Source organism: Parambassis ranga, chromosome 4 (assembly GCF_900634625.1).
Source record: "Parambassis ranga chromosome 4, fParRan2.1, whole genome shotgun sequence".
Taxonomy (NCBI): domain Eukaryota; kingdom Metazoa; phylum Chordata; class Actinopteri; family Ambassidae; genus Parambassis; species Parambassis ranga.
In genome coordinates this window covers 6,028,761-6,056,657 of record NC_041025.1, presented here as the reverse complement: position 1 = coordinate 6,056,657, position 27,897 = coordinate 6,028,761, and the positions used below count along the sequence as shown (strand labels likewise).

Genomic DNA, 27,897 nt, shown 5'->3' with positions numbered 1-27,897 from the left:
CTGGCAGTGAGTAGGACAACAACACACTAAAGCCAAAAACAGGATGAAACTCCACAGAATATATGGAAACCTTTAGCTTTTATTGTTATAGAGATTTTTACAAAAATGTGCGATTCCCTCAAATACTTCAGAATGTTTTTCACATAATAGACTTGTGCCAAATAAGTTGATTTCAGTTTCACTATTTTCAGACATACAACAGACTAACTACAGACAAACAAAAAAAGAATCAAGTAAGTCACCTTGGCATAAAAAAAAACTGTTAAGCTGGATAAAGCAAACTTAAGTTGCCATCAGTTCAGATAAATGAAAGCCTAGACAAGAAATGCTTCAGAAACTGTGCAGCCTATGCATGATAAATATGGACAAGTTGTCAGTATGATTAGAAATGATGCATAGTGCATACGTCAGTCTGATGTGTATGTTAAAGGCTTACCAGTGAAATGAAAAGAGACTCAAGAGGAAGAGTTTCAGCTGAGGTTGGTATGGTGATTGCCAAGACAACAACGCAACATCCGGTTAATTCTACATGTACCGATTCAAAGACAAAGAAAAAAAGCCCTAACAGTGATTTGTACTATCCTTTTCCACACACTCTCCGAATTTCAAACAAAATACAAGTTCCAGCAGTCAGTTACACAGTGGTCCCCTCATTAACAACTACAAAAAAAATAACTATACTCCTTACTGACTCTGGGTCAGTATTTCCATTCTCAACGCCAAATATGGCACGATTCAGTGATTGCCTCGACTTAGAAGTTAGAAGAACACTTCCCGAAGATCAGATCAGTACGTCACATTATATTCACCGTTATGCGGTTCCCCCATAGAGAAGGAAGGGGCAGCCTGGGAATTGTGCATTGACAATTTTTAAAAACTGCTCAATTTTTTCATGTTGGCTAATAAACACCCAATCTATAACCAAATCCCCTCCAATCACAAAGAAATCCTAAGAGTAATTCAAGTCAGTACAACAGTTAAAATTAAAAACACTTAACAAAAAAATACAAATCAAGGGCTCAATGTGATTGATTTCACTTAAAGTTTGAGATTAAATTTATACTACATACCTATTACTGTGGAGTCTTAATGATATGCTACTTTAGGCAAACATTCTGTGCTTCAGCTAGCAGTGTTTTTATTGCCACGAGTCATATTAGGCATGAAGTTATCGCGTCCAAAATCTGAGAGCCCGCTGAAAGGACGACTGTGTTGCGTAACTTGAACGACACACACTCTAAGAGCAGCAGGTGTTGGCCTCTGTCAAATGTGTAATTAACATAAGTATACACTGAGAAGAATCTGTTGTGCACCGTTACTGAAATGTCATGTCACTCCTGTGATGCAGGGATCCGTCTGGGTTTGGCTATTGCCGAGAGGTTAGGAGAGCAGCTACTCAGGTCACAACGTAAGTAACATTTGACTGCAGAGTCCATTTTGGAGTGTTTAAAAAGGCATAGCCAAACAGTCCTACAACATGTTGACCAGCATCGTCTCCTGCTAATGACTTTGCAAATAATCACATGCAAATATTTGATCGCTGCAGGTAACAGCCCTTAATGCTGCAACTAGGAGGGAAAAAAAAACAGAGGTCTGTGAATGGTATACTTCATTACGTGCAGAGATCACAAGGCTGTGTGAAATAGCTACTCCATGTGCAATACAGCAGATGTCTGTCTCTCTTGCTCTTTCTCTTACAGGTTCAGGTAATGCCTTTGGAGCAGGGAACGTATCTTTATTTTCCTACTGTGCAGCATGAGTAATTTGTTCTGATCTGTTCCATCTCCAGGTGACAGTCTGAAATGGTAAAACTTATCAGCAGCCTGGTAGAGAACAGTATACGTGATGTGGCATAAGGCATGTGCTTTACTTAACCCCTTATTTGTGGCACTACAAAAAAGTCTATGAAATAAGTTAAGATGTGTAACATACTGATATCAACAGTTCATACTGGTTGTTTTAGGACTAATCATATTTGTGTCCTTATGTACAATAAAGTGAGGAACAGTACAAGGCACACATTTAACAGCTGAATTGTTACAAAGATATAAATAACCAACAAAAAAGAAAAGTTCATGAGTAGTGTGCTCTCCTCTCTGTCCGCTGTGCTTTCATTGATAATGTCTGTATGTCTGCAGTCTTTTTTAAGACAGTGTCAATACATGGTCCTGATCCAGCGAACCTCACCAAAGCTGACCTCTTTGGTCTGCAGGGTGACGGAGCAGCAGTCAGCTGGGTCATACTGGTGTTGAGTGCGGTTCACTGTAGTGTGTGTGTGTGTGTGTGTGTATGTATGTGTGTTAGATGCTGTCTACAAAACTGCCAGGGAACAGTCCGGTCCTGCCGTTCCTTTGCAGTGTGCCTTTGAACCATCCGTCCTCCCTCTTCTTGTGAACAAACACAATGTCGCCCTCCTTAAGTTCCAGCTCTGCCTCGCTCTGGGGAGGATATGACACCACCACCCTGTACCTGGAAAGGACAGGCGGAGGCTCAATGGGTGAGTGATACAGCAACAATGACAACTGATAAGTTCTGGTGGCTGAGATATAGTGTTACACTTTCTATGTGCAGGACAGATAAGCAGGACAAGCTGAAACAATACTACCAAACAGCAGATTGACATCAACAGACCTCTCACATATGATGGGACGTGCGTCATGCTGTTGAGATAAAAGAGAAGAGCAGGGCTGGCGAGGAGGAGGAGCGATAGGAGCACATCCATCAAGGGGGCTGCTCTTCCGATGGGAAGACTCTGGGACTGAGGAGGAGGAGGAAGATGAGGCAGCGGCAACAGCGGCAGGTTCAGGCTCCAGGCCACTGACTGAGCTTGAGGGAGAGGAGGTGTCAGGGCCCATAGCGCCATGCAACACATCTCCAGCTGCAGCCTGTTCCGCCTCAAGGGTGGGAGAGGAAGGGGGTGAGGGACGAGACTTTTTCTTATTGGACAACAGCTTCAGAAGACTTTTCTTTTCTCTCTGCAAGACAGCATAATTTTCTATGTAAGAAAGCTGCAGCAACTCCTGAGGCAATAAAAAGTAATTTCCAGAGACAGGTAAATTCCTGTGCCAGGATTTGCTTGCTTCTCTGTCACAGAAACACAAAACTGCGGACAGATTCCTGGAAAGATTCCTGTCTTTAGCAGACAGGTTAATGGGTGAAAAAACAAGGCCACTGTTAAATAGAAAATAGAACGAAGAATGGAAAGGTGAAAAGTAACAAAAACACCTCGAGCATTTTAATAAGACTAACAGTGCATTTCAGTCATCTGCTCTTAGACATATTCTCCCCCCCAATTAAACATGCAGACATCTTCTAAAAACAGATGACTAAGTATTAGTATTAGTATGACTAAATTTATTTTTTTGCTTACAGAATTACAAACCTTGACATCCTTGTCCAGTCGGGAGGCAAGAGCTGCATTAGATGTGGCATTGAGTGAAGGGTTGTTCCCACCGCCGACTGGCACAGTGAGGACAGGCACAGTTCTTAAGGTGTCTCCATCAAGAGATGCAGCGTTGACATTAGGTGGGGTCAAAGATGAGGCAGCGCAGCCCATTGCCCCTCCAGACCGGGTACAGCCCTGGGCAGGATTGGTGGTGGGCTGTGGGCACACTGTGAGGTGAGGGAGATAGGTCACGGGTGTTGCAGACTGGATGGGTGTTACAGCTGCCGTGGGCCTGTCCTGACTGTGACATGCAGCTGTGAATGGAATATAAAACAACATGAAACACTTTCATACACTAAGCCAACATTTAATCAATGTCTCTTCACTGATCTTACCTGTCCTGACCGCATTGCGAGCCTGATTAACAGTCATTTGGGAGCTGACGTGCAGTGGGACTTTCGGCTGTTGGCCTGTGGCTGTCTGGGCTGCTGTTGCCACAGCTGCGGGTTGGGAAGTGGCAGGTATAGCACTGGAGCACACAGTAAGGGGCTTGTTGAAATCAGGCCCTGGAACAATGGCTCCAAGGTGAGAGGAAGAGGGGCTGACAATGGTGATTCCTCGGCCAGCCTGAGTGCACAGACTCATGGGCACTTTGGGCTGGGTGTTCCCTGATGCCGTCCTGAGGAGAGATGATTGTAGGACTGGTGTTAAGCTGGATCCATACTCCGCGAGACAAAGAGCGGAGAACGCGCTCCACGGGTGGTAAGAGATACAAAAAAAAGGTCTTTTCCGCACTGAGGTACCATACTCCGCGAGACGCGTGTGTGCAGAACTCCTCATACGGCCCGCCCACTAAACTATAAGGAAAGAATTTACTGAGTTTTTTAACACACCACAAGGACTTGTGCCATGGCAAGAGGGCATTATACAGAGAGGGTGCCTGCAACAGCGTGAGATGTCCGGCGATGAGTTGTGAAAATGCGACATTAAAAGTAACAATAGCAAAGATTCAGTGTTTGTGCCTTTATGACCACATTTGCACATCTACTGTGTTCCAATGTGCCTGCGATACTTCAAACTGTCCGGTGATGAGCTGTGAAGATGCGACATTAAAAGTAACAATAGCAAAGATATACTGTTAACGAGCCTATTATGCCCGGGTATGTAGGAGTATATAGAATGTAATAACAGTCACCATCTGGTATGTGTGAATGGCTGTCTGGAGTTATTGGTGACAAATCACCCTGACTTGCCTTTCTTTCTTTCTTTTATTGCTCATCATGCAAAACCGGTATGGTCTTATCTAAATCTGTTGAATCAGTGCTGTTTATACACCTACCTATATACCTAGAGAGGCTCTTGCGCTTCTCCACTTTCATCACGCCCACAATAAATTCCGACCAATCACAGCATGGTTGCCGCACAGCCTTGAAAGACAAAGTTCGGCCCGGACCCTGTGCACAGGAGTGCGGATCAGCGGGCGGTCAGAGACAAAAAATGACGTCATTTTGTGGGCGTAACGTCTGCAGGGGGGGAAAATGTCTTTGTCTCGCGGAGTATGGATCCAGCTTTAAACTAAGCTTCTGGTGTAAACAGGAGAACATCATACTTTTATACCATGACATAAAATAATAATAATAATAATAATAATAATCATCTGTTTAATTCTGTTTAAATAAAAGGTCACTTCAGAGATTTGCTGTTTAGGCTTAAATCCACCATGAAAAGATTAAGTTAACTTTAATTACTTCTTCTAAACCAGCATTGCTGATTCTCAAAGCTGAACTCAAGAAAATAAGTTAGCTACACATTCCTCATAGAACTCAACAGCTGTTCTTTATAGGAATTCTCTGCCAAGTTGGAATGTGTCTGCAGACCAACATCAGCTGAAACTATATGCTGTATGTTAGAAAAAGTAAGCTGGGTGAATGATTAAAATATGACTGCAGCACTGAAATGTGTATGTCGAGTATGTTGACAAAAATAAATGGCTGACAGTAACTGACCTGCTGACTGGACTCATGTAGTTTCCAGGGAAAACTCCAATCTTGCCAGTGTGCATGGAGGTGCCCTTGAACCAGCCATCCTGACAGCGTTCCAGCACTAGAAACATCTCTCCCTTCCTCAGTTCAAGCTCATCCTCCTTTCGAGGACCATAGGGGAACATTGCCACATAGCTGGATAATCAAAAACAGACAAAGATCACACATTGAACACACAGTGACATGCACAGAGACTGTGAAACATGGCTGTTTTCCTCTCTCATGGAAAGCAAAGCCATGCCATTCTGCACAGCAAGCCATTTGTTCTGGATTTATCCCCCTGTCTAGCTGTACATCTGTCATCATCTCCTTTGAGAGCCTCCAGCAGAGGCAGCGCCCCCTGACCCAGACAAAATCAGTACTGGAGGACAAAACAATTTGCAGGTCATCTCTCTACAGCAATGCACATAGAGCGGTGGAATGGCAGCAAAGAAGATAGGAGTCTCAGCTGGGGTGTTTTCAGTCTGATTTCATTGCTGTCAGTGGAAGGGAACAGTCTGACAGCCGTGCACTGGCAGACCCAGATGACGGCAACAGAGCGAGCATGAGCGGATCTAATTCTTATCAGGTGTGTGTCGTCTTGGGGGAGTAATGAGGGTAAAGGTGAGGGGGTGAAGAAGTCAGAGGTTACAGAAAGGATCTTCCAAAAGGACCCTGGAGACTGTCACCCACAGGTTTTGACCCTTTCACCTGTGTATAAGCTCACACTCTGCAGGCTCACACTGATGGGGGTGGGGGTGGGTTTGGGCACAGGCAGGCAATGCTTTCCTCAATCTGAACAGAGCATGTGCCTAAAGGCCCTGGGCCATCAGTGCACAAACTGCTTGTGACATTTCGCTGCACATTTAAGAAGACTGCATATTTTTGTGTGGGACTGTTTTTATAACTCACACTGTGGGTCTTTGTCTCCCACTTTGGTCGCTTATGCAGGGGGAGGGTCTCTGTCCAGCAGCCAGGGAATATGCAGCTCCACCAACAGGGGACTGTGGGGGAGGAGGTGGGGGTGGTGGGAGAGCATCCTGTACAACAAGGATAAAATATTAGTATTATTACAATTACAATTTTACAACAATTCATTGTTTTTTTTCTCCTTGTTCGTCAGAAGCAGAAAGACAAAAAGAAGTAACATGAGCCTCAAGAAAACAAGAGAATTGCATAAGAGGAGAAACCAGCTTTGTGTAACAGCAACAAAGAGGAAAATGAGAGATCATCTGTCATTTGGGTTATTCCCTCTTGTTTGCCGACACTAGGGGAGTGCGGTTTGGCAGACACCGTATTCTTGTCCCTGACTTCCCCATTGCAACGGAGGATCTCCTATTCTGCTTGTTTGTTTGTTGCTAGGAGACCACGTAGCTAAATGTTAAATCCGTTGCAGTATTTAATTGGGACCATATGAAATGAAAAACATGTCTGTAGGCACACTTCAGAGCAACCCTCAAACCAACCATGAGTGGATTCATCTTGACTCACTTGTTTTCCCTTGTTGAACGTCTATAAGGTCAAAAGAAACTCAAGCTTTTGACTTGAGGCAGATGATTGCAGCATGCTTTCTGAAGATTTTCTTTGTGTGCTTCCAGGATTATAGGATTAAACTTAAAGTCCTCAACCTGCCATGTCACCACACTCTACACTTTTCTTTACAAACTGTGAAAAAAACTAAAAGCCCAAATGAGTTCTCAGTGTGTTATAACAATGGTGAAGATGACTCCTAAACTGAGCAGCAAGAAAAATCTTCCCAAGGTCCACACTGGCAGCACTGAGCAGGAGACTAATAGCTTCCATGACACACTGGGGGAGGAGAGTGGCACTCAGACAGCCCTGTGGTATGTGCATGTCAGTGTGTGAGTGTCGATGCGCGCTTTAGTTCGCTGCTGACGCTTGAGCTGAGATAATTAGGTTGCCTGCAGGCTAGAGAAATCATCTGTACAAAAACATCATGTAGGGTTCCCAAGTGAAGCGGAGAGCACAACCTTTTGTGTACACATTCCTGCTCATTCAGAAACTCCACATGCCAGAACATACACACAGACAGACAGGAAGTGTGCGTGCTGTTTTGTGTGGGCTGAAGGGATTTCTTGACACATTTAGTTGTACTTTGGTTGTACGGATTCTTCCTTCCTTTGTACAAACATGTCAGAAACTGTGCTAATTTTGGCTTATAAGATTCCTCTGTGTTGCCATGTCTATGAAGTCACATTTTGGCATAATAAAGCAACCATATCTTATTTCACGTTGAATCCAGATTAACATCTTAGCAGTTTGACGTAAGGCTGAAACCAAAGGTCTTACATCTTCTCTGGGAAGGTGACATTTTTTTTAGTTAAATCTAGGCTGGCAGACAGAAGACACATGTATTGTGCACTTATTTTACGCACACATGCTTAAGCAATGTTCTATCTTTAAATAACAACCATATTAAATGGGTGCAAACAATGCTACCAAGGGACACCTGCACACATAAAAAGAAAACAGATTTCTTCGGAGCTACATGTCATATATTTAAAAGTTTAAACTGCTGACATGAATGAGGGATTAACTGTTTTGTTATAGATTTTTTTCCATTCATTAGAGAGGGCTGTACGTACCACAGAGATGGACGTGTAGCTTGTCTCTGAGGGAAATGAGAAGACCGTTGTTGTAGTAACAGGACTGCTAGGGGGTGGGGTCACAATTAGTCCAGTTGTGCAAATATGTACCTGTCAACAAAAGGTAATTGTAAACTATTAAATACACTATACTGCATGTAGTGAACATGTGCCTTAAACAGTACCAATAAAAATGTATAACCAGGCTTATTCCGAGTGATCAGAACAACTTTATATGAACATAGCGCACTGTGGGTATCACATATCTGACTTCGCATATGAAAAATAATTCTGCCACTCTCCTGCCACAGTGTTTGTCAGTAACTCTCTCTGAACACTATAGCACACATCTTGGTCATAACCACAGTGTTGTCATCATGATGTGATTGGCTACAAGCAACTTGGTTACCACCCAGCACAAACTTTTTGTGGGTATGTTAAGAGAGGTGGCTTCCCCAATAAGTCATTCATGGGAGTCATGATGGTGTCCTGGTAACAAGGCCATACTGTTGGACACACAATATCTCCCTGTAGCCTGCACACTCTCTCCATGGATGACTGCTCCAGACAGAACCGCCCCTTAAGGGTGAACCTTTCAGAAAGCAGGGCAGCTAGAATGTAACACTCTAAAGTGAGATTTGTCTAAAAACAATAAGTAACATTAGAGTACAGGGCCAGCAGCCCATGCCAATTAAATAAATACATCCTTAGATTTAGAAAGAATGCTTTCAGCACTGGAACCTTTTTTCTTTGCTTGACAATTCTTCCTCGCCATCTTTGGGAAATTTCATTTCCAAGACAGACTGTTTACCCCTGTAGGCCATTTGGGCATACCTTTGTTGTTTTTTGTCAGGCAGCTAGAAGGAGAGAAGACATGTAAAGGTAAAGGCTACAAAGAATATGCATTCGGTGCCTGGAGAGTCTTTCTATTTTGGTTTTATTACTGATCAGTAAAACAAACAACACTGTTAGCATGGTTGTCACTGGGGAGGATCACTTTACAGGGGCAAAGGCAGGCTTCTTTTATTCTAAAGTATCCTGATAGATCTTAGTGATGAAAAAATCTGTAGCCATAAAAATGATAGAAGTCTTAAATCATATTTATATGAAGAGATTTGAGGCTTAAAAAGGCAGATGCTCATGATCCACTTTACTGTAAACAAGCATTGCCCTTCTCTACCTTACAGAGTAGGAAATAAACACTCGCGCTGCAGATGAAAGATTAAGGATTGAGCTTAATAGGGGGTTTTTGAACAGAGCATTTCAGAATGTCTGCAGTAACCGGACAACACAGAAGGTATGTTCAAAAAAAGAAATAAAGGCAGGCACTACATAAGCTCCAGAGTCTGGAAATGGGTATGGTATGAAATCTGTCCCTAAATATGTCCAACCTTTAGCCTTTAAACACAGTTGTTTATGTTACAAAAGACTGCTGTGTAAGCATGCCTGTTGATTACAAATGACTAATCCTTATAGAGATCACCTTCCACTCATAAATGTAATGCTTATACTCAAACCTACGGTAATACTTCTCAGCTGTTCACTAGAACCATAAACAAATTACTGTGTAATAGCTCCAAATTACTATTTAATGAGTAACACCTCTTTCAGACATGGTTTTCTTATTATTAGCCTCACACAGAGCAACAGAAATCCTCAGACAAAAATAAATCACTTGTTTTGCAACTGCACGTCTGTTCTGAACATCTAGCACTGAATCAAAGCTCAATCTTAAGTGGCTGGCGACCACAAAGCAGCTGTGAGTTGCTGTCATGTCTCGATTGGTGTGGAAACCTTGAGGGCTAAGCTGGAGTCGTTTTGTGGATGAGTGGAGTCACGCATCCATGATTTCAAACGCTTGGATGGAGCAATGGCCTGTTTGGTATGATGGGGAAAAAGGGAAGTCAGCCTAATTGCTGACAGAAGGAGAGTGAAATCTTTGAAAGAAAACAAACATCTTGTGAAAACAAAAAAGCTGATGCTGGACTCTTGTTTTCCAAAAGATTGTGTAACTTGTGTCCTTTTTTTAAGAGTTATGCTGTTATAAACAGTACTGAAACAGGATACTGATGAGTAAGATGGTTAAGAGGGTCATTCTGTTGTGTGTGTGAAGGCCACTTTCTACGTACGGCTGTAAATTGTGGACAATAAAACATCAATCCACAGACAACAGAAAGACACCCATTTATAATTAAGCACTCTTCTGCAAATGAGATTTTTCTTTAGTCAGCACATTGAGTAGGAAGTTCGGGATGAGACCAGCAATGCAGCAGCAGCAGCATATCTCGTGCATCCTCTGCCTACTGGTTGAGAATCTTACCTGTGAAGGTGCACTGCAGGAAAGACCCCCACTGATCTCTCCAATTCGTGCAGCTGCTGTGGGGTTGCTGGAGCTGATGAGGACCGGCCCACTAATCTCCATGGAGTGGCGCTGGGGAGGAGGAGCCAGCACAGGTTTGTGGGACATAGTGAGAGAGGTGAAGGAATGTCGTTTTTTGCTGTTCTTCTTCTCCCCTGCCCGCTGGGCACCATTGCTCTGGGGCCCCGAGGAGGCCCCCTCACCAGAGTCTCCGCTGGAGTCTGACGGCTTGTCCAACTCTATAAGCTGACGAGCTGCCAAATTGAACTGTGAGAAAGAAAGAGAGGCAGGGGGGCAAAAAAGAAATGAGTTAGAAAGAAGAGAGAAAGATGAAGGAGTAATGTGGTAGGAGTATTAAAATGATCATAAAAGCTGTCACTCTGTATAATGAAGTTGATTGTTGGAAGACATCTATAGATGTTGACCAGAAGAAATGTCTATCATGTCTTGATATACTGCAGCATGTCTGAACAGTAAGCCTCTCTCTAGCGTGCCTGACGGAACAGATATGCTATTTTAATCAGTTCCACTGTCTACACAGTTGCTGTAACAGATCATGTTTTACTCAGGGTACTCTTCAGCAAACACAAGCTGAAGGATACTTTTCAGTTTAAGATGATTCCCTGTGTTTTAGGGCACATACATTTAGTGACTGTGTATTGGACTCGGATGGATGTGACCTCAGCTCAATCCTGTGTCTGAATTTCTGCGCTAGACCCAGGTGGAGTTGCTCCTCATGCACTTTTTTTATAGTCTGACAGAGTTGGACCAGCAGGCTTTGTAGCCCTTTTAGAAAGCATAATGTGTGACTGACTGTAAGGTTAAAAAAAAAAAATCAAAGGAACACTAAATAGGTTTCAGTTAATCACGGGGTGCTCTTACTTGCTGTCACACGTTGCCCCAAGCTGCTCCCTCCACTTAGAACATAAAAGCTAAGCATTTCACTCCAATCCAGCACAGAGCCTGTGCAGGTTCATTGCTGACATGTCATCACATTAAAGGAAGGCATGCAAGATTAGGAATAAAATAACAGGTGAGGGCCCTTCGCCTCATTCAATTAAAGACCAAGTTTACGACAATTGAAGATATTACACAACTGCAAATCCAACAAAAGCTCCTAAGGCAATGAAAATATTATGACCTAATAGTCTCTGGTTATGCACACATTTGTGATAGGACAGCATTTGTTTATGAAAACTGAGCATAACTGCCTACATTCCAGTGTGAGGACAAAAAAATGCTGGCTTTCACTGTGCAAAAACAAAATTACGTATAGCTTTGGCAAAAATCTGTTTCTGCCAAACTCTTACTCAATCTGAACATAAAAAGCATAACTACATAAGAAAACAGTTAAAACAAAGAGTGGTAGCTTTGGAAACACTGGCAAAGACTAACATCAATTCAAAGTACCTTACTAAACACAAGCAACACTATTTATTCTTCTTATTCCAATGAAACAACCTTGTTTTCAGCTTGTTTATGACATTCATAATAATTAACTGCACACTGTCACTGACAATTATTAAGTGTAAATGAAGTGTTCTTTAAAATGGCAAAAATTACCTTCATTCTGTCTGGATTACTTCTAAAGCTTTTTAAATGAGACATGCAGAGTGACTGTGATGGTCTAAATCTTCAAAGACAGGTTTAGTGGTTCTATTAAACATATAAGCATTTCAAAAAACGAGAGAAGTAGATTACACATTTGTCAAGATGTACAACAGAAAAGACTTTTCAAAGCAACTTAGAACTTCAAAAGACACTTGCTCCACCCATGACTGGGGACATTAAAGAATCTTCTTACCTCCACATATGAGATGGGAAAAATTCCAATTTTGTCTCCCAGCATTCCCTCTGCCCAGTTTTCATCCACTCTGCGGATCACAGTGAGGATATCGTCCTGAAATTCAACACAGAGAGGGTGAAGCATGAGAAAAGCCTAATTAAGGATAGTGCTAACTAAGAGTGTTGCTCATCCACAAGGAACAAACACTGAACAGAAATAATGAGGTGGGGACAATGTTTTATTAAAAAGAACCTCAGCCTCAGACATGCCAAGCTGTTTGGAAAACTACTCGGTAAGCTTGTTTCAGTTTTTGCTCATATGGCATAAAAACTGATGACAGAATACAAAAACATCAAAGAATGACCCAACAGCTGGACAGACATAACCGCTTACTTATTGTAGTTCAGCTGTGCCTTGCTGTATATGGCATTCATTTTCTCCAGCCTAATTACAGCTGTTCATCAAGAAGCCTGGCTCAAAATCTAAACCATTTCTTCGGGCGTTTTACTTAACAACCCTGACATTCTAACACATACACACACGCACATAACTTGAGAAAATGAGTGCTTAGAAGACAGAGAGTCACTGTAATGAGAGGTATTTTTGTTTTACTACACTGACAATATGGTAGTGTGGGTGTTGCAGTGCTTCTGTGCCTCACCTTGGAAAAAGGCAGACAGTCCTTGTCAGCCTCTTTGTCTTTCAGCTCGAAGTCATACAGAGCTTTGCACTGAGGTGGTGGCTGCGGCAGTGGTTTGATGACCTGAACAAAGTTGGTGGGGAAAAACCCATGGATTCCACCCATCTCCCCATGGTACCAGTTCTCATCCACTTGTCGACGCAGGATAATAATGTCACCCTTGCTGAACTTGAGGTCTCCTGGTTCCTTGCCATCATAGTTGTAGAGTGCCTTAGCACAAGGGAGCTGGGGGACACCCTGAAAACACAGAATGAGACAAAGGAAAAATATTTGAACTACGGCCTAAGGAGAAATGGAAACAGGCTTAAGAATCAAAGATTCAAAGCATGTATTGTCATATGCACAGTAAGACATTGAACAATGTGATTCTTATTTGCTGTCCACACTTAATGCCATAAAAGATTTAGGGTGTATTAAAATATATATATATATATATATATATAAAATCATATATATACATAAATGTGCATGTGTGCTACATCAGCTGCATAATTCAGCAGAGAATGAATAATTGTGCAAAAACCTGTCAGGAGGTAAACAGTATGGTGCATGTGCAGTTATTGAATATTAAGGTGCATAGAACAGATGTAAACAGTCAGGATGTCGAAGGGTACTGATAGCTGAGGAAAAGAAAGAGTTCCTGAGTCTGGAGCTCCTGCCCTTCACACTCCTGTACCATTTAATACCCATTAATCCATATAGCCGATATAAACAGTCACAGTCATCATGTCTGACTCAACAAAACTTTGGGCCCTGTTAGAGAATGAAACAAGTTTCTGTTTTTAAACTATAAACAACAAAAGATGGTGAAAAAGCCGTGTGTGCCTATCTGGTTATGAGTAGCTGACTAACAGCTTCAGAAGGCTCAGGGCCCTATTCCTTTATCTTGCTGAGGAAGGTTTTGTATCTCAGCCTGCAAGCCTGAAGTCGTAAAAGGCTCATTCAGAAAACGACAATCCAGGAAAGAGGGACAGCAAGCAAGGGGGAGTAGCAGCATAGAGAAGCATCAATGTTCTCTATTCAGGGTCGGTGTCCATGAGGAAGGCTTCAGTCCAAACAACCCCCACCATCTATCCCACTGCTGTTAGACACCCTCAGAATCACAAACACTACTGACTGGTTCTGAATTCTAGATCTATATGAATAAAAAATCTAATAAAGAAAATGTCAAAAATGTTAAGATTTGAGTAGATTCTGGCAGAATGAGAAAGGGAGACAGAGAGTGAGGAGTTAATGCAGAGTTTGGAGCAGGCTCTGCAGTCTTGTTAAAAGCTAATGAACCGTTTAAAGGCTCAGAGGAAAATAAAAGTATAGAATGAGTTGTGATGGTGAGCCAGGGTGACATTACCCTACTGCAGAGAATCACACAGCCTGAAGCACAGAGCCAATTGGTCTCTGGCTCTGCTAGTCTAGCCTGTGGTCAAAGAGAAAGGGGAGGAGCAGTACTGCAGCCCCCTGCACACTGCCCTGGAATTGGGCCTCCTTTCAGGGGGAAACAGAGCTTTTGAGCCCACCCAGGCCTGGCAGGCAGTTTCGTGATGAAAATGCAAATGAAAGAGGAAGCTCTGCCATTTTTTGTTTCAAATGACAGAAGAGGTTCAAGCTACACAAAACCAATGGGATCCAATTACATGGTAAATATGAAATGCTTGTCTCCTTGAAGCTGTGTCATTTGTAAGCACTTGTTTGAACACCAAGGCCAAGACTTAATAAAACCTTCAATAGTCCTTCACAAGTTACAGTCAGTATGGTTTTGTATGTAGTTACTGCAGTCATAAGTGTGTTCATAAAAAAAAAAGCTGTTTACGTATACACCATATTTGTTAGTGAGAGTATCAGAGTGATGTAAAGTCAAGACTTTCTCAGTGAATTAGCTATGGTCCTGGATAAAGCAGAACAAACATAGTGCAGACAGAGCAATATATTTTGGTCACACATTCACTGCCTGCTTCTCTGCCGGTTTTTGATCTCCCTGTTCTGGTCTCATAAAAGTCATTGTAAGCAAAGTTGCATTTCTTTGTACCTTGGCAGCATGCAGTGAGAGGGGAAAAGGTGTAGAGGCCTCTGGAGGAAAGATCTGGCAAGAGTACGTAAGATGGACTAAAATTGGGCGTGTGCGACAGCTAGGGGGGCTTAATATCCGCTGTGCATGCTCACTGCTGTTGTGTATGCACTGGGCCTGCCAAATGGAGCACCATCAGTTTTGACCAAACATCCCCTTGAGAACACAGGAAGTTGTACTTCTAATAAGAGCACAGAGCTTCTACTACATGAATGCCATAAAAACACACACACATTACTTATACACACAAATGCACACAGACCATTCTTGCCTTTATTGCTTTTAACCCCTTCCCAAGGGTAAGATATGAGTCCAATAGTGTACATCTCTGGATGCAAGTCACGGAAAAATCTACACTGCACCATCAATTCTTTCCCTTTAACATCCACTGTATGCCGGTAGTGATATTTCAGCAGTTTCTAATACCAACAGGCAAACTTTCTCATACTGATAGCATGTGCTGAGCAGCTAAGATAACAGATCACAGCAGTAATTTTAACTAACACATTGAAAACTGATAACCAAAGTAAACTTGATTTGCCTTGTAAAACAAGCTGTGTATAATTTACTATTCATTACCTACAGCAAAATATGATCAAAACAAAGACACCATTCTCTACTATCCAGTTTTATTTAGCACCCTAAATAAAAGATATTCTCCACTTTCATTATTACATTTTGACTTAGTACAGAGTGTGGAAGCTGTTACCTCCGTGTGTGTGTGTGTGTGTGTTTTGCGTGTGTGTGTGACAGAAGTACAGACAGATAAACAAAGACAGCGAGAGACAGGAGGGGGAACGGGGAGCTATGTGGAAAGCATCAGCTGGTGTGAGCAATTACTCCTGTATTGCAGATAATGCAATTAGACCTGTGTGCTAAGGGGATTTAGCTGTTATAGTGTTCTCTTCCACAGCACTGGATTATAACTGAATTACCCAAGTGTTCTGCTCAGCAGCACAGCCAAATGTCAACAACCAGTGAGCAGACAGGCATAAAAACACAATGCATGCATGCAGTTCGGTGGAGGTAAGACTAGGTCAATTGGGGATAATAGCCTTGCCTTCACACATGATATATTGGTAAGAGACATTTTATAGAAAGAAACTGTTACATACAGTCTCAAAATACAATATAACCATTTTGTATGTAAATGTTTTAGCAATCTGCAACGCATAAAGCATTATCAGCTAAAACTTTGCTTCTCTTTTACAGCAGCTTGTCTTAAAAGCCAACACATGTAAGTACTGTAATACAGGTAACTTTTACTCCGTCAGCAGTTCAAGGGTTGTGTGTAGACAGAAGTAGACAGAAACCTTTACCCCCTATGTGTAAGTGCCAGACATGACTCCACTCCCATATGGGCACCTCCAGAATGTCAGCAGGAGGTGAAGAATGAAGATAAGGTACTACTGCCAAAACAACGTGTGTGGGGGTGTGACTGTTTTACCCTACAAGCATTTTTAGGCTAAGACATGTCAAATGTCCTACTGCAAAAGGTCGCCACACTGACCAGGTGTTCATTGGACATTTGTTGTTCATTACAAACATGCTGTTGACTGAACAGCTTGTCTACAACATTGAAGCACAAGCACTGACACATGAGGGGAGTGAACAATTCTTAGTACAGCGCACAGAGTTGGTTTAAATTGATTCCTAATGGCCTTTATAATGACCACTGTACAACGGGTCTGAAAACCCTGAGAGTTTCTTGGTTGAAGCACAGGAAGAGACAAAAGGCAGTAATATAAAGCATATGGAAGTCACTAGTCATCCCCTACTAAGAGTGTTGTTGTGTAATTGTGTCTGTGTCCTAATATTTTCTTTGTTTCTCCACTATTGAGGCAACTTTGTTATTTCTGTATTATCTTATTTTGGCTGGGTTTAAAAACAAATGCATTTTTAGGGTAGAATTTCCTAAAATAGCATATATATAAATTATAGATCCAATATGCCCAAAAACAAAAACAGGGGAATAATAAGAATAAAATTCAAGCAAGTAAAAAGTAGGGCATGTAAACTTTCACTCACTGACATCAGAACAATGCCATCACACAGGGACCTTAAAATGAGAACCTGTCACAGCAGAACCTCATGACACAGCTTACTCATCTGGAGCTGTTGTCTCCCCCTCTCTCTGACACAAAAGAAAAACTTCCATTCTCCGGTTTCTATGGAAACTCCACACAGGAGGACTTTTTGGCTATTTATGGGTCTCTTGACAGTGCAGTGAATCTTATGAAAGAGAGTCATTTAAAGTGTCCAGCTCTGGGAGACAGTGCAGTGATGGGGCCCAGACCAATGGTAAAGTTAATAGGTATGTCCCCTTTAAATTTTTTTTGATTGTGTTTGTTTTCGTTTTCTTGTCAAAAACACCACCACAGAGGCGTGAACAAACAAGGGCGTACAAGGGGTGCTCATTGACTTTCTGTCTGTCAATCAAATAATTGTTGCAGGGAAGACTTACATTTACAGGACACATTACAGACAAAGCCACCAGATATTGATCTCAGTAATTATGCAAAAATGTATTTTGCATTTGGTTGAATACTAAGGCAAAAAAACAAGCAGAATTCAAGCTTGAATTCATACAATTCAAGCCGTTTCAGCCCTTGTGAGGGGGCCTCTTTATCATCGTGACAGCATTTTGTAAGGAGGGAAAGAGGCAATAAACATCTAAGCTTTCCAAAGCTTTACTCAATGACAACTCACTGTGCTTGTTTGTTTCCCTCACTACATACCAAATGAGGTCCCACATAGTAGTCTACAGGCAGGAAAACACTGAGAGCAGTCTGGAGGCCAGATGGATGGTTGGATCATATGTGAGAAGAACAGGAAGTTTTTAAAAACCCTCGAAACTCTCCTCCTGTTCCCCCCTCATGTTCGCCTGTTCTTAGGTCAGTGAAGGCATTTGTCAGTTAGCTTCATAGTCATTTACTGAGAGAGACAATGTCTTTAAGTCTCCAGAGTGTAAGTTGCAAAACACATATCAGATGTAACCACTCACTGACCCCAACAATGTTAAGTTTACAGCCTGTTTAGGCCTTTAGCTGTACTCTGAGGGTTCATGGGAAAATCATCCTCTATGCAGTAGGGGTTCAGGCCCCATAAGGCTAGCATGTGCAAAACCTAGGACTACACTGAAAGATCAGTACTAAGATGGTACAGACGGTGGTGGGGTCTATAAAAACATTCAACACATGGACATACAATCAAGACGTTTATGTGCTCAATTTGTAAGCTATAGATTAGTCATCAGAGAGAGGGCAGTTTAGCAGGTAGAGTTTCTGGATTTATGGGACTGCATATGCATACATGTGAAGCTGTCACGCATGCGGTTTTCATAAACCTCTCATGCATTTGGGTGTGAGTGAAGGCTCCACAGTGAAAATGTAATTAGACCAAACCACTTGCACATGAACTGGCACATCTCTTTGTGTAGCCTGCGTTCTGTACCTAGCTGGCCTTGCATGAGAGGTGAAGGCTGGTTCTGGGTGGCCCTGGGATCACACAGTCTGCTTGTCTGACTAAAAACTAAAAGAACAGAACTCTTTAACTCTCTGCCAGTTCATACACTGGGCTTAGCAGTTGCTCTCACAGGAACCCACTCAAATTTCAGAGCAGACAGAGCGAGTGCGGAAGCAAAATGCAAGCTAGAAAGAGCTGGGCAGAGAAACTGTGTAAGATCAAAGACTAAGGCAGAGAGAGGAAGCAAGACTTGCCCTCCTGAACCTATAATATGGTTCTGTGGCAAAGACGGTGCATTCAGAGGTTTATCCACCGGGTCTGACTAATTTAGCAAAGCAAGAACAACTGGAACAAGAAAGCAATGAGGTATACAACTGAGGACGGTCTCATAACTATTCCAAATTAGTCATTGTATATGTGTTTATATACCAGATCAAGACATTATTGAAACATTGTGGGAATGCTTGTCAATGCTGTTTACAAATCTGCAGAAGCTATGTAATTACACTAAACAGGAGCTAATGTTGCCCCCCTCCTATAACAGCAGTTAAAACCAATAGATTAATAGATAAAAAGAATGAATTCAATCAGTAATGAGATTGTAAACTCAGAGGTACCTTGTCATGTATTTAATAATCCAAATTAATAACCTGGATTAGCACTGTGAGAAGTGCTGCACAGAGGAAGTTAGCTTGTATCCAAGCTACGGAGGGATTAGTCCACAAATGTCACAGTATCTGTGTATTGAGCACTGGTCAATATGAGCTGAATACTAAGCATTTCCTCACATTACTCTCCACTGTGCTGGTGAAAGCATGCAGTGTCTGTGGCCTTTTGTCCCTCTTAGTCATTCAGGGAGAGCCACCTGCTCTACTCTGCTCAAGCTGACTTTGATTTGCACAGAGTGATGCAAGTCAAGGCGATATTTGACAAGGAACTGGACAAGTGCCTAGTCTCTAGCTTACTAGATCTCAAACCTATCCTACTATAGCCACTGTTATCTCCCAGTTATCTCTGTTCAATGGCTGACTGTTCCCTGCTTATCGATTAATTGTCCTGTTATATGTCAGACTAATGGACAACTAAACAGTATTTGCTTGCATTGGCTGGTATTTGTAGGCCTCTACAGTGGACAAACAAAGCAAGGATATTGACACAGATCTGGAAAAGGGCCAATGCACAAACACTGCATCTGTTCTCTGACTCAAGAGCACAGTGCTGACGATTTTCTTAAGACAGTGTGTGTGTTTGTCCATTCCACCCTTGACTCAGTCCAGATGTAACATGTAACTGCTAGCTTTCCTTTATCTCGCCTAAATGTTGAATGTGAGACATCATGAACTAGAGCACCATGAAACAATTCTGTAAAAGTACCTTTCAAAGTACAGTTAGTTTTGTTGATTGACCTCAATGTATATCCCAGCACTGTGAGTGTATAAAAAAATAAATAAATGATAAGAAATCTGTGCTTTTCATTGTTAGTGTCCACTGATCATGGATTGTGACACTGTCTATTAGTCAAGCACATAGGCAGGACTTATTGGACATTTGACAATGAGGCAGTTATGCTGGCATACTCACATTTGCAAAAATGTATGCCCAAGAACAGAAATACAGGCTGCCTGGCTCAAATTCAAACTCATTGAAGTGTTGTCACATGTCTGTGAGTGTACTGACTACACACCTGTCTTTTTGTGGGTGTGTACTGTATAATGGGTCCTGGTGGATCTAAAAATCAGACTGTGACTCATGAAAACAAATATTGCCATGGTTTTGTCAGCCTGAAGTCATACGGGGCTAGGTGTGTGCAAATTTGCGTAAAGCAACAGTGCTCAAACCACATTTGTTTCTAATCAGAGCAGATATGAGGAGATGTACGGGTGTGGATGTAATTCTCTAGTCAGCACTTCTAGTAGTGCACAAAGAACATTATGGTTTAAAGCACCCCCAACTGCAGTCTTTGTTGGTGCTCTCTCCTATTCATGTCCTCTTCAATAATTAATCACACGCTGTCAGCAAGAGAGACCCCACACATGGGAAGTAACTGAGAACACAGACTTCCAGGACACTGCTCTTCAAGATCGTGTGGATCTTTCTTCCAAAATAAAATGCATTGAGTAGTGTTACTCAATTTATTAATTAATAGATAGACAAAGGATCTATCTGCAAATAATCAAATAACCTGTTCTACCAACAATATTTGTCATAAGTCGTGTAGTATTAAGAGTAGGCTATGTGTTCATGTGATTATGATTACTGTTCAACCACATATTAATGTGTTATGCCTTCCTAGCCCTCACAATCAACCTTAACTTGAGCAATGCAACACCTTCATCATCTGAACCCAGTACTGTTCACACAGAGCCTTCCCATAGCTGAGACAAAGATGTCACCCAAGGGACAAACTCAGATTAACTGGACCTCTGGGTCTCTAAGAAAAACAGGAAACTTTATACCCCATGGAAGTCCAGCAGCTTACAGAATGACAGCCAAGGTCTTAAGAAAACCTATAAAATATCTGATAAAAATCATTCTTTTCCCATATCTCAGAAAGGGGTCTGGGACCACATTTCCCTAAAGGTGAGCCAGAGGCAGTTGCTGCTGCTGCTTGAAAATGTATCAAGCGGTGGTAAAAGCTCCTGGGTCAGAGGTCATTCTACTGAAAACGAATCTCAGACCAGGTCTTGATTTTGCCTTAGGGATGGGAACTGAACACTTAACATGCCAGCAGTCAAACGGTCCATGGATGACCAATCCTGGCCTACCAATCACAACACAGGGTGAGAGGTTAAATTGCTTTGTTAAGGCCGGGCAGGTATTAGAGCTACCTTGGGAATATGACGGTGGGTGGGGAGGTGACACATGTTGTCAAACAGCTGACAAAACATCAAACCCAGTAAAAACATTTGCAATGCAACTTTTGACTACAACATCACACCATTGATAGGCTAATATTATATACTGCCAATGTAACTTAAATTATTAGATAAAAAATATAAAGTTATCTGGAGAAAGGTGATAAATCTTTGCTTCACAAAACACTTTTCTCCAGAAGCTTTGGCTGTTGGACCACACACACAAAACGGGATCTAAAGAAAGGCTTTTGTTAGCCCGCACAGGTGTGACAGGACTGCAGTAAAGGAGGTCATGGATGCTTCCCTAACCATTGTTATGCTGACAAACATGGCAGGAGATGTGACATGGGGGCCATCTGCAAATGTGGCATTTTGGTTGGTAGACCACCCAGACTGTAGTGTTAAAACCACAGAAACATTAACACATCCTGAACAAAACCTAAACAGCTAAGTTTAAATGTAATCACTAGTTCACAGAGGGAACGAGACAATATAAAATGTCCAGATGGCAAGTACTTAGTATGAATATGACATAGTGTCTTGCAACAAGATACAGCTGCTATAGCTGAGTCTGCCTGGAGGCTTTCAGGTGCAAAGGCACATCTTTACATGAAACATTCTCAAAAGAACTACAGACATTACGCATGAATACAACACTAACCTAAAACCACAATTCTGACATTAACTACTAATTAAACAAGTGCATTTAGTGTTTAAATATAAATAATTAAAGAAGAACATATATATATATATATATATATATATATATATATATATATATATATATATATATATATATATATATATATATATATATATATATATATATATATATATATATATATATATATATATATATATGTTGATACCCATACCTGATCATAACACCTAAAGAAACGTGAGCTGGCAAGTGGGACGAGACTAGACAAGCCCAGTGTTTAGGAGAGAAACAGTGACCTGCAACTGCTCATGGCATTCCTCAGAGACACACTAACAAAACATCCTACACTGTCTGGGAAAAGGTGACAGAACAAAAGTCTTCCCCTCTATACGTCTGGCCTGGAAAATCTTGATAGCTGCATAAAGACAATGACAGACACACACCCTCCATTGGGGGAGTAGTGAAACCCTACAATGAAGAGGCCATGGCTGCACCTTAATCACATGATAGGCTCTTTCAAACGTCTCCTTGGGTATTATGTAAACCCATATGTGAAGAACAGTTATTTTCCACAGTACAACCAAACAAGTTCTTACTCACTGAATGTGTTTCAAAACATAGCAAGCATGGTAAAGACTGATAAAGTGATGTCTGATTGTCTGTGATGATTGTAATGCAATAGACTGGAAACACAGCCAGGTATCTATCTCACCCAGTGCATGATGGGACAGACTTCATTCCTTTCACAGCTTGCACAGGAGTGATTTTGAAAATATTAAAACATCAGACAGTTTTGCAATGTTCTGGGATGCAAATTATTTTTATCCATGTAAAGGTTGAAGGGTGGGAGCACTATATTCCCTTTGTCTTGCTGTAAGTCAAGACTACTAACCTTAGACCATTTATGTCTGTGGATGCTCTCATTCATCCAGGTCAGTCATTGTTTTCTTCAAAAACAATCTTTAAAGTCCAGTTGCCTCGATTTAAACTCTTGGAAACCATTTACTTGCATTGGCTGGTGGACGTCTGCCTGTAACCAGAGATGCAGACACACAGGTCTGCCTCACTACATAGCAAGTGTTTTGTTTCCTCAGAATGAGAGTCAGCAGTCAGCAGTAAGAGGAGAACGGGGAGCAGTGCCGACTCACTGTCTAATAAACTCTAATCTCATTAGAACTTTAACAGGCTCCAGCCTGGATTTAGACAGCGAGGAGGGAGGAGGTACACAGCAGAAATATAGGGGCAGAAAATACAGCTTGTGTCACTGGATCATAGGAGAAAATTACAGGTGGCTCCACAATCCCAGCGTGCACTGTCCAGAAGGTCACAGCTACTTGTAGACCTCTGTGGGAAATACAGGGGAGGCACGAGAAAAGTGTGAGCATGTTGAGAGAGCAGGAATGAAGAGACCAAAGGCCTCTTGAAAAACTCCCAGCGCAAAGCAGTAAGTATGCGTTTGCCAGTTGTGTGGGCAGTGTGAGGGTGTAATGACGGGGTTCTGTCGCTCAGGCAGAGGTCAGCCAGCCGGCTAAGAGGAAAGACTTCAACAACAATATGATGTCATCAAAGAGGGCCAGCGTGACTCATCGACCTCAGAAAAGGAGGTGCACAGGAATTTTAATGAGGTATCTCTACGTAAGGAACCCATAAACAACATTCTTTTTCTAGATAGAAATAAAAACTACAGAATAAAAAGATCACCCTATAAACTGAATACAAAAATAAAGGAAACAAAAACCAAAAAGCAGTGTTTTAGTTCTTGTTTGTTTAGATTCAATTCAATGAACTTGAAGATAATGAGGACATAATGAGAAAATAATGCCCGGAGGATAAGGCTATCAACAGAAGAAGCTTATAAAAAGAATAACATTTCCTTGTATAAAGCTCTCATTACCAAAGAAGAGATAATGACCTACTTACATCCCCAAAAGGTTAGGAAAGAGTAAGGTTTCATTTCCAATCAACTAAACAAGCAGACTCACATAAATGTAACACACTCAAATCCTTTCCACAGTTTGTCTCCAAGCTCTGTAATATATAACACAATCAAAAATCAACACTAATACTATTATGACTAATGCAGAAATGCTCATAAAAGAAACTATTTCTGTTCTGTGGGTGTGCAGGCTCAATCCTTTAGGGAACCATAATGATAATTAAATACATCCCCTGAATCTCTCTCTAATTCTGCTTCCCTCTCCCTTGTTGGCTCCGACCCGACTGCCATGACCTGCGATCCTTAACCTTTGACTCCCAGACTGCTCCACTGTCTTGACTTGATCTCATGCAAAAATACCACTGAGCTATCTGTTCCTAATCTGTGTGAACAAAATGCTATGTTATATGAGTCTAGAAGGGCGAGAAGAAGACAAAACATCCATGTAATGGAGCCATACAAAGGTGAGTCATCAACCTAACCGTAAAAAGCCAGACAACCACAGAACCACATTCAAGACAGGGCTGTTCAATCCCCTCATCAAAGAAATGCCAGGGTGCTGTGTCAAACAACTGTGGCAACCCTGGAGATAGTAAGAGGAGGGGCAGAAAGCTGACTGTGCAAGGTTACCCACAAAACATTTGTCCCTTTTGGTCCTCACACCTTCACTTAACACTCATCAGTTTCTGTTACTGGTGGCCTCCCATACACCCACACAAAGTCTGTCTTGGCCACTCTACATGTGTCGGTCAGTGAGAAGGATCAGAGGAGACCCGAAACAAAACCCTGTTGTGCATCTGTCAGGCAGTCCCCTGCGCTCTCCCCTCCCAGTCATTCACAGGGCATATAAGAATTGGAGGTGGAACTGCTCCAGGCCTTAAAAGATACCCCAAAAAATTGGGGACAGATGACAAACAATAAGGTTGTGGGGCTGAGGGTGTCACCCAGGGGCAGTGAAGCACTAAGTCCCCATAGAGCATTGGCCAGAGATCAGGCTGGGCTATCAGCAAAAGCTTTGATGTGTGACTTTCATGTTGTGAAAATGTTCCACCTGCACAGCCCTGCATTTTTTTGTTCAGTGTCACAACATCTAAGAAAGGCAGACTTGAGACAAGCCATGTCAATAACATGAAAGTCTAGAAAACAGCTGGAAATGCCAGGTTAACGACACTACATGTGAATGCACTTCACTAGTTTATTCACTCACACAACACGTTCACACATTGGTGTCAGCTCCACATTCCAAAGCTTCATTCAGGAATCAGAATTAACTGCTGATATTAAAGAACATAAGAGAATGAGAGAGAATGTGTAGCTTTAAGTGACCACCAACAAACAGACTTTTCAGAATCAGGGAAATTCCAAAAAGCACAAACAGCTTTGAAATGAGTAGAAACCTTCAGAAGTGATACTGTGGCAAATGAGGCGGGTCCCCCAGGAGCAATTTACAGCAAGGTCTCTGATCTTCATACCTGCATGGCTAGGCAGATACATTATCAGCGCTTTGACATTCCAGTGATTCTACACAAAACCTTGACATCTTTTCATCTACCCTATCCTACTTTCGTGGAGACCTGAGCTGCTCAAAGAGGGGCCCACATTTTTCTAGCATGTTTGCAAAATCATCTTAGTTGTAATTTGGGTACATCTATAACATGTGTAAAATGAATTTAAAGAAAATGCCAAGATGCCTACTAAATAGTTAAGGCAGCTGAGATGCAATGACACATTCCCACATAAGGGTGATTTTATAACATTTTTTTAACTATGCATAGGATATTATACAGCAGTTAATGTTCAAACTACAAAGGTATTTTTTAGTATTCTTCCCTGGTGTGGTAATCACCGAGGACACTAAACTACCCATCACTACTTAATCTTAATGATTGAGTGACCTTCGTTGTTGTTTCCTCTATTTCGCTCTCATCTCTGTCTCACCAGTAGCATCAAACTAATAAAAACAATTCTAGCATTTTACAATGTTCTTCTGTTTCTCAAAATAAATGTACAAGTCCTCTAAATGTTGCAGATAAAACAACTAACCACCAAGTAGTCCCACCCAGCATTTCTCACAAACCTTTATAGGCAATACTGTTGCAGGGATCTCAAGAAGAAGCCTGACTTTGGCTTACACCGATTTCAGCTATTAAGAAAAAACAGAAGTATTTGTATGTCACATAACTTTTGTCTATGACTGCCACTTCGTAACATTGGCAGCTAGTCGACTGACTGGCTTGCGGATCATCATGATAACCATTAATCCACAATAAGGATTAGAGAGTCAGTAATGCAACATGCTGCTTTTAATCCACACAGATTTTCTCCGTTTTGTTTCACTTTGACCCTAACAATGGGAAACACAGATTCATGCTCACTGATCCGTGTTCTGTCAGTTGGTATACTAACCCGGACAAGGGTGCTCTTAGCTTGAGCTCGTTGAGGTTGTGCTCCTGGTGTGCTCTGGTCCCTTGTTCCACTTCCATGTGCTCTAGCCACGGCTCCCGATGTACCATTTGTGCAGACTCCTGCCCCTGGGCCAGCCCTTCGAGGCCTCTGCTTGATGCCATCCAACAGGCGCACAAGGAGGATGTTGCTGGGAAGTTCATCCACCGCACACTCTACCAATGTTCGGCACTCTGGGCAGCGTAACTCTCCACGTGAGCCTAGGATGCCTTGAAGACAGCGACGACAGAAGGTGTGCTGACAGGGAAGAACCTTTGCAGAGGCATCTAGCCGCTCCAGACATACTGGACACTCAAGCAAATCCAACAAAACTGACTCGTCCATTCTTTGGGTGTTCTGCCTGTTCTTCACCAGCAAAACATGATGATGATGATGATAGGGTTCTTGTTTGGAAGCAGGGATCAAGTATAGTCACGTCACTGCCATACCTCGGCTATTGCCATGGCATCTGCATCAGCCATAGGAAAAAAGGTCAAGACATGCAAATTACTCAACTGCATACACAAGAAGTAGGTCATGTAACAGACATCACATATGGTTGGAGCAGTATAATGTCATTTCAGTGTCTGAACATGAAAAATGTTACATTATCATGTATTTACTGCTGCAGCAACATGATGATGAGTTCACTGTATTGCAGTCTTATTAGATTACCAAAACAAGGGCTTAAGTTAATCTAATTTGCTCAACAGTGGATAATGACACATGGTAGCTGTGATCTTGGATCGTTTAGATCGACTGTATGGTCAACATGACAAGAACTCCACAAAGAAGAGAGAGAGAGAGAGAGAGACAGTTGCGGCGCAGGAGTGAAACACTGAGATTTGTCTTAATAAGAGCAAAAACTGTTAAAGAAACGGAACGCACTTATCACGATGAATGCTAAAAACACTGATTTATATTATAGTTGCTGACATAAATAAAATAATAGATGTCAAAAATGTCAAAGCAAAACAATATTTCATGCGCGCAGAAACATATGCAAACGTTACTTTGAAGCTGCTGATATTACGTAACAGCGACAAGAAACACGTTTACTGAGTTTTAAACCTTTTAATTAAGTCTATCTCTGCGCAGACGAGTTTTCTCAAACAAGCTAAAAAAAACACAGGCTGCCAGACAACAAATTAAAGTAAGTTTGCAAGCAGACATCCTTTGAGAGGAGTACTTTAATGTTAGCGTCTTTGAAATAAACGAACAGCAAGTTTTTCCTGACATTGGTACTTCGAAAAAATGTTTCTACATCTTCAAGGACACAAACAAATCTATATTTAACACTTGAAAGTACTTGGTCTTACCTCTTCTAAAACAGGACTCCTCCTCTTGTTGCCCCGTATCTCCTAATTTTTTGCCTCCTTGCTAACGTTACTACCGTAGTTAGCCAGCGACATAAAATCTACTAGCCACTTATCTCTGAGTGTGCAGCAGACAAATGCTATGTTTTTTCCCGATGTGAGGTTTCTTTAAAGGCGCAGCATGTGTAGAAAACACATACTTGTGTCAGATACTTAAGTAAAACCTAACATGAAACAGACCCAGGCGAGACAACGGAACTCCTACCGCACCGAGCGCCATGCTAGGACTTCTGTTCTGCTGGA

At 41.8% G+C, this 27,897-nt stretch overlaps 1 protein-coding gene across 2 annotated transcripts; it reads right to left on the bottom strand.

The window, feature by feature from the left end:
* Positions 1–113: 113 nt before the first annotated feature.
* Positions 114–27,897, bottom strand: sh3rf1 (SH3 domain containing ring finger 1). Of its 2 annotated transcripts, XM_028403906.1 has the most exons (12): positions 27,598–27,897; positions 26,243–26,747; positions 12,819–13,094; positions 12,176–12,271; positions 10,333–10,638; positions 8,013–8,123; positions 6,319–6,446; positions 5,392–5,562; positions 3,781–4,064; positions 3,383–3,699; positions 2,632–2,975; positions 114–2,469 (listed from the first exon to the last, which is right to left on the bottom strand). In XM_028403906.1, the coding sequence occupies exons 2-12, from the start codon at positions 26,621–26,623 to the stop codon at positions 2,301–2,303; spliced, it is 2,583 nt and encodes an 860-aa protein (XP_028259707.1). In that variant the 5' UTR covers positions 26,624–26,747; positions 27,598–27,897; the 3' UTR covers positions 114–2,300. The 2 variants fall into 2 exon arrangements, with proteins under 2 accessions (XP_028259707.1, XP_028259708.1); XM_028403907.1 differs by lacking the exon at positions 8,013–8,123.

Excerpts from the sequence above, each read along its gene's own strand:
- sh3rf1 (XM_028403906.1), bottom strand. The coding sequence starts at position 26,623 with ATGGACGAGTCAGTTTTGTTGGATTTGCTTGAGTGTCCAGTATGTCTG. Across the intron at positions 12,272-12,818 it reads ACTGTCTGCCTTTTTCCAAG|GACGATATCCTCACTGTGAT; the intron begins GTGAGGCACAGA and ends GTTGAATTTCAG. Across the intron at positions 10,639-12,175 it reads TTCCCATCTCATATGTGGAG|TTCAATTTGGCAGCTCGTCA; the intron begins GTAAGAAGATTC and ends TCTTTCTCACAG.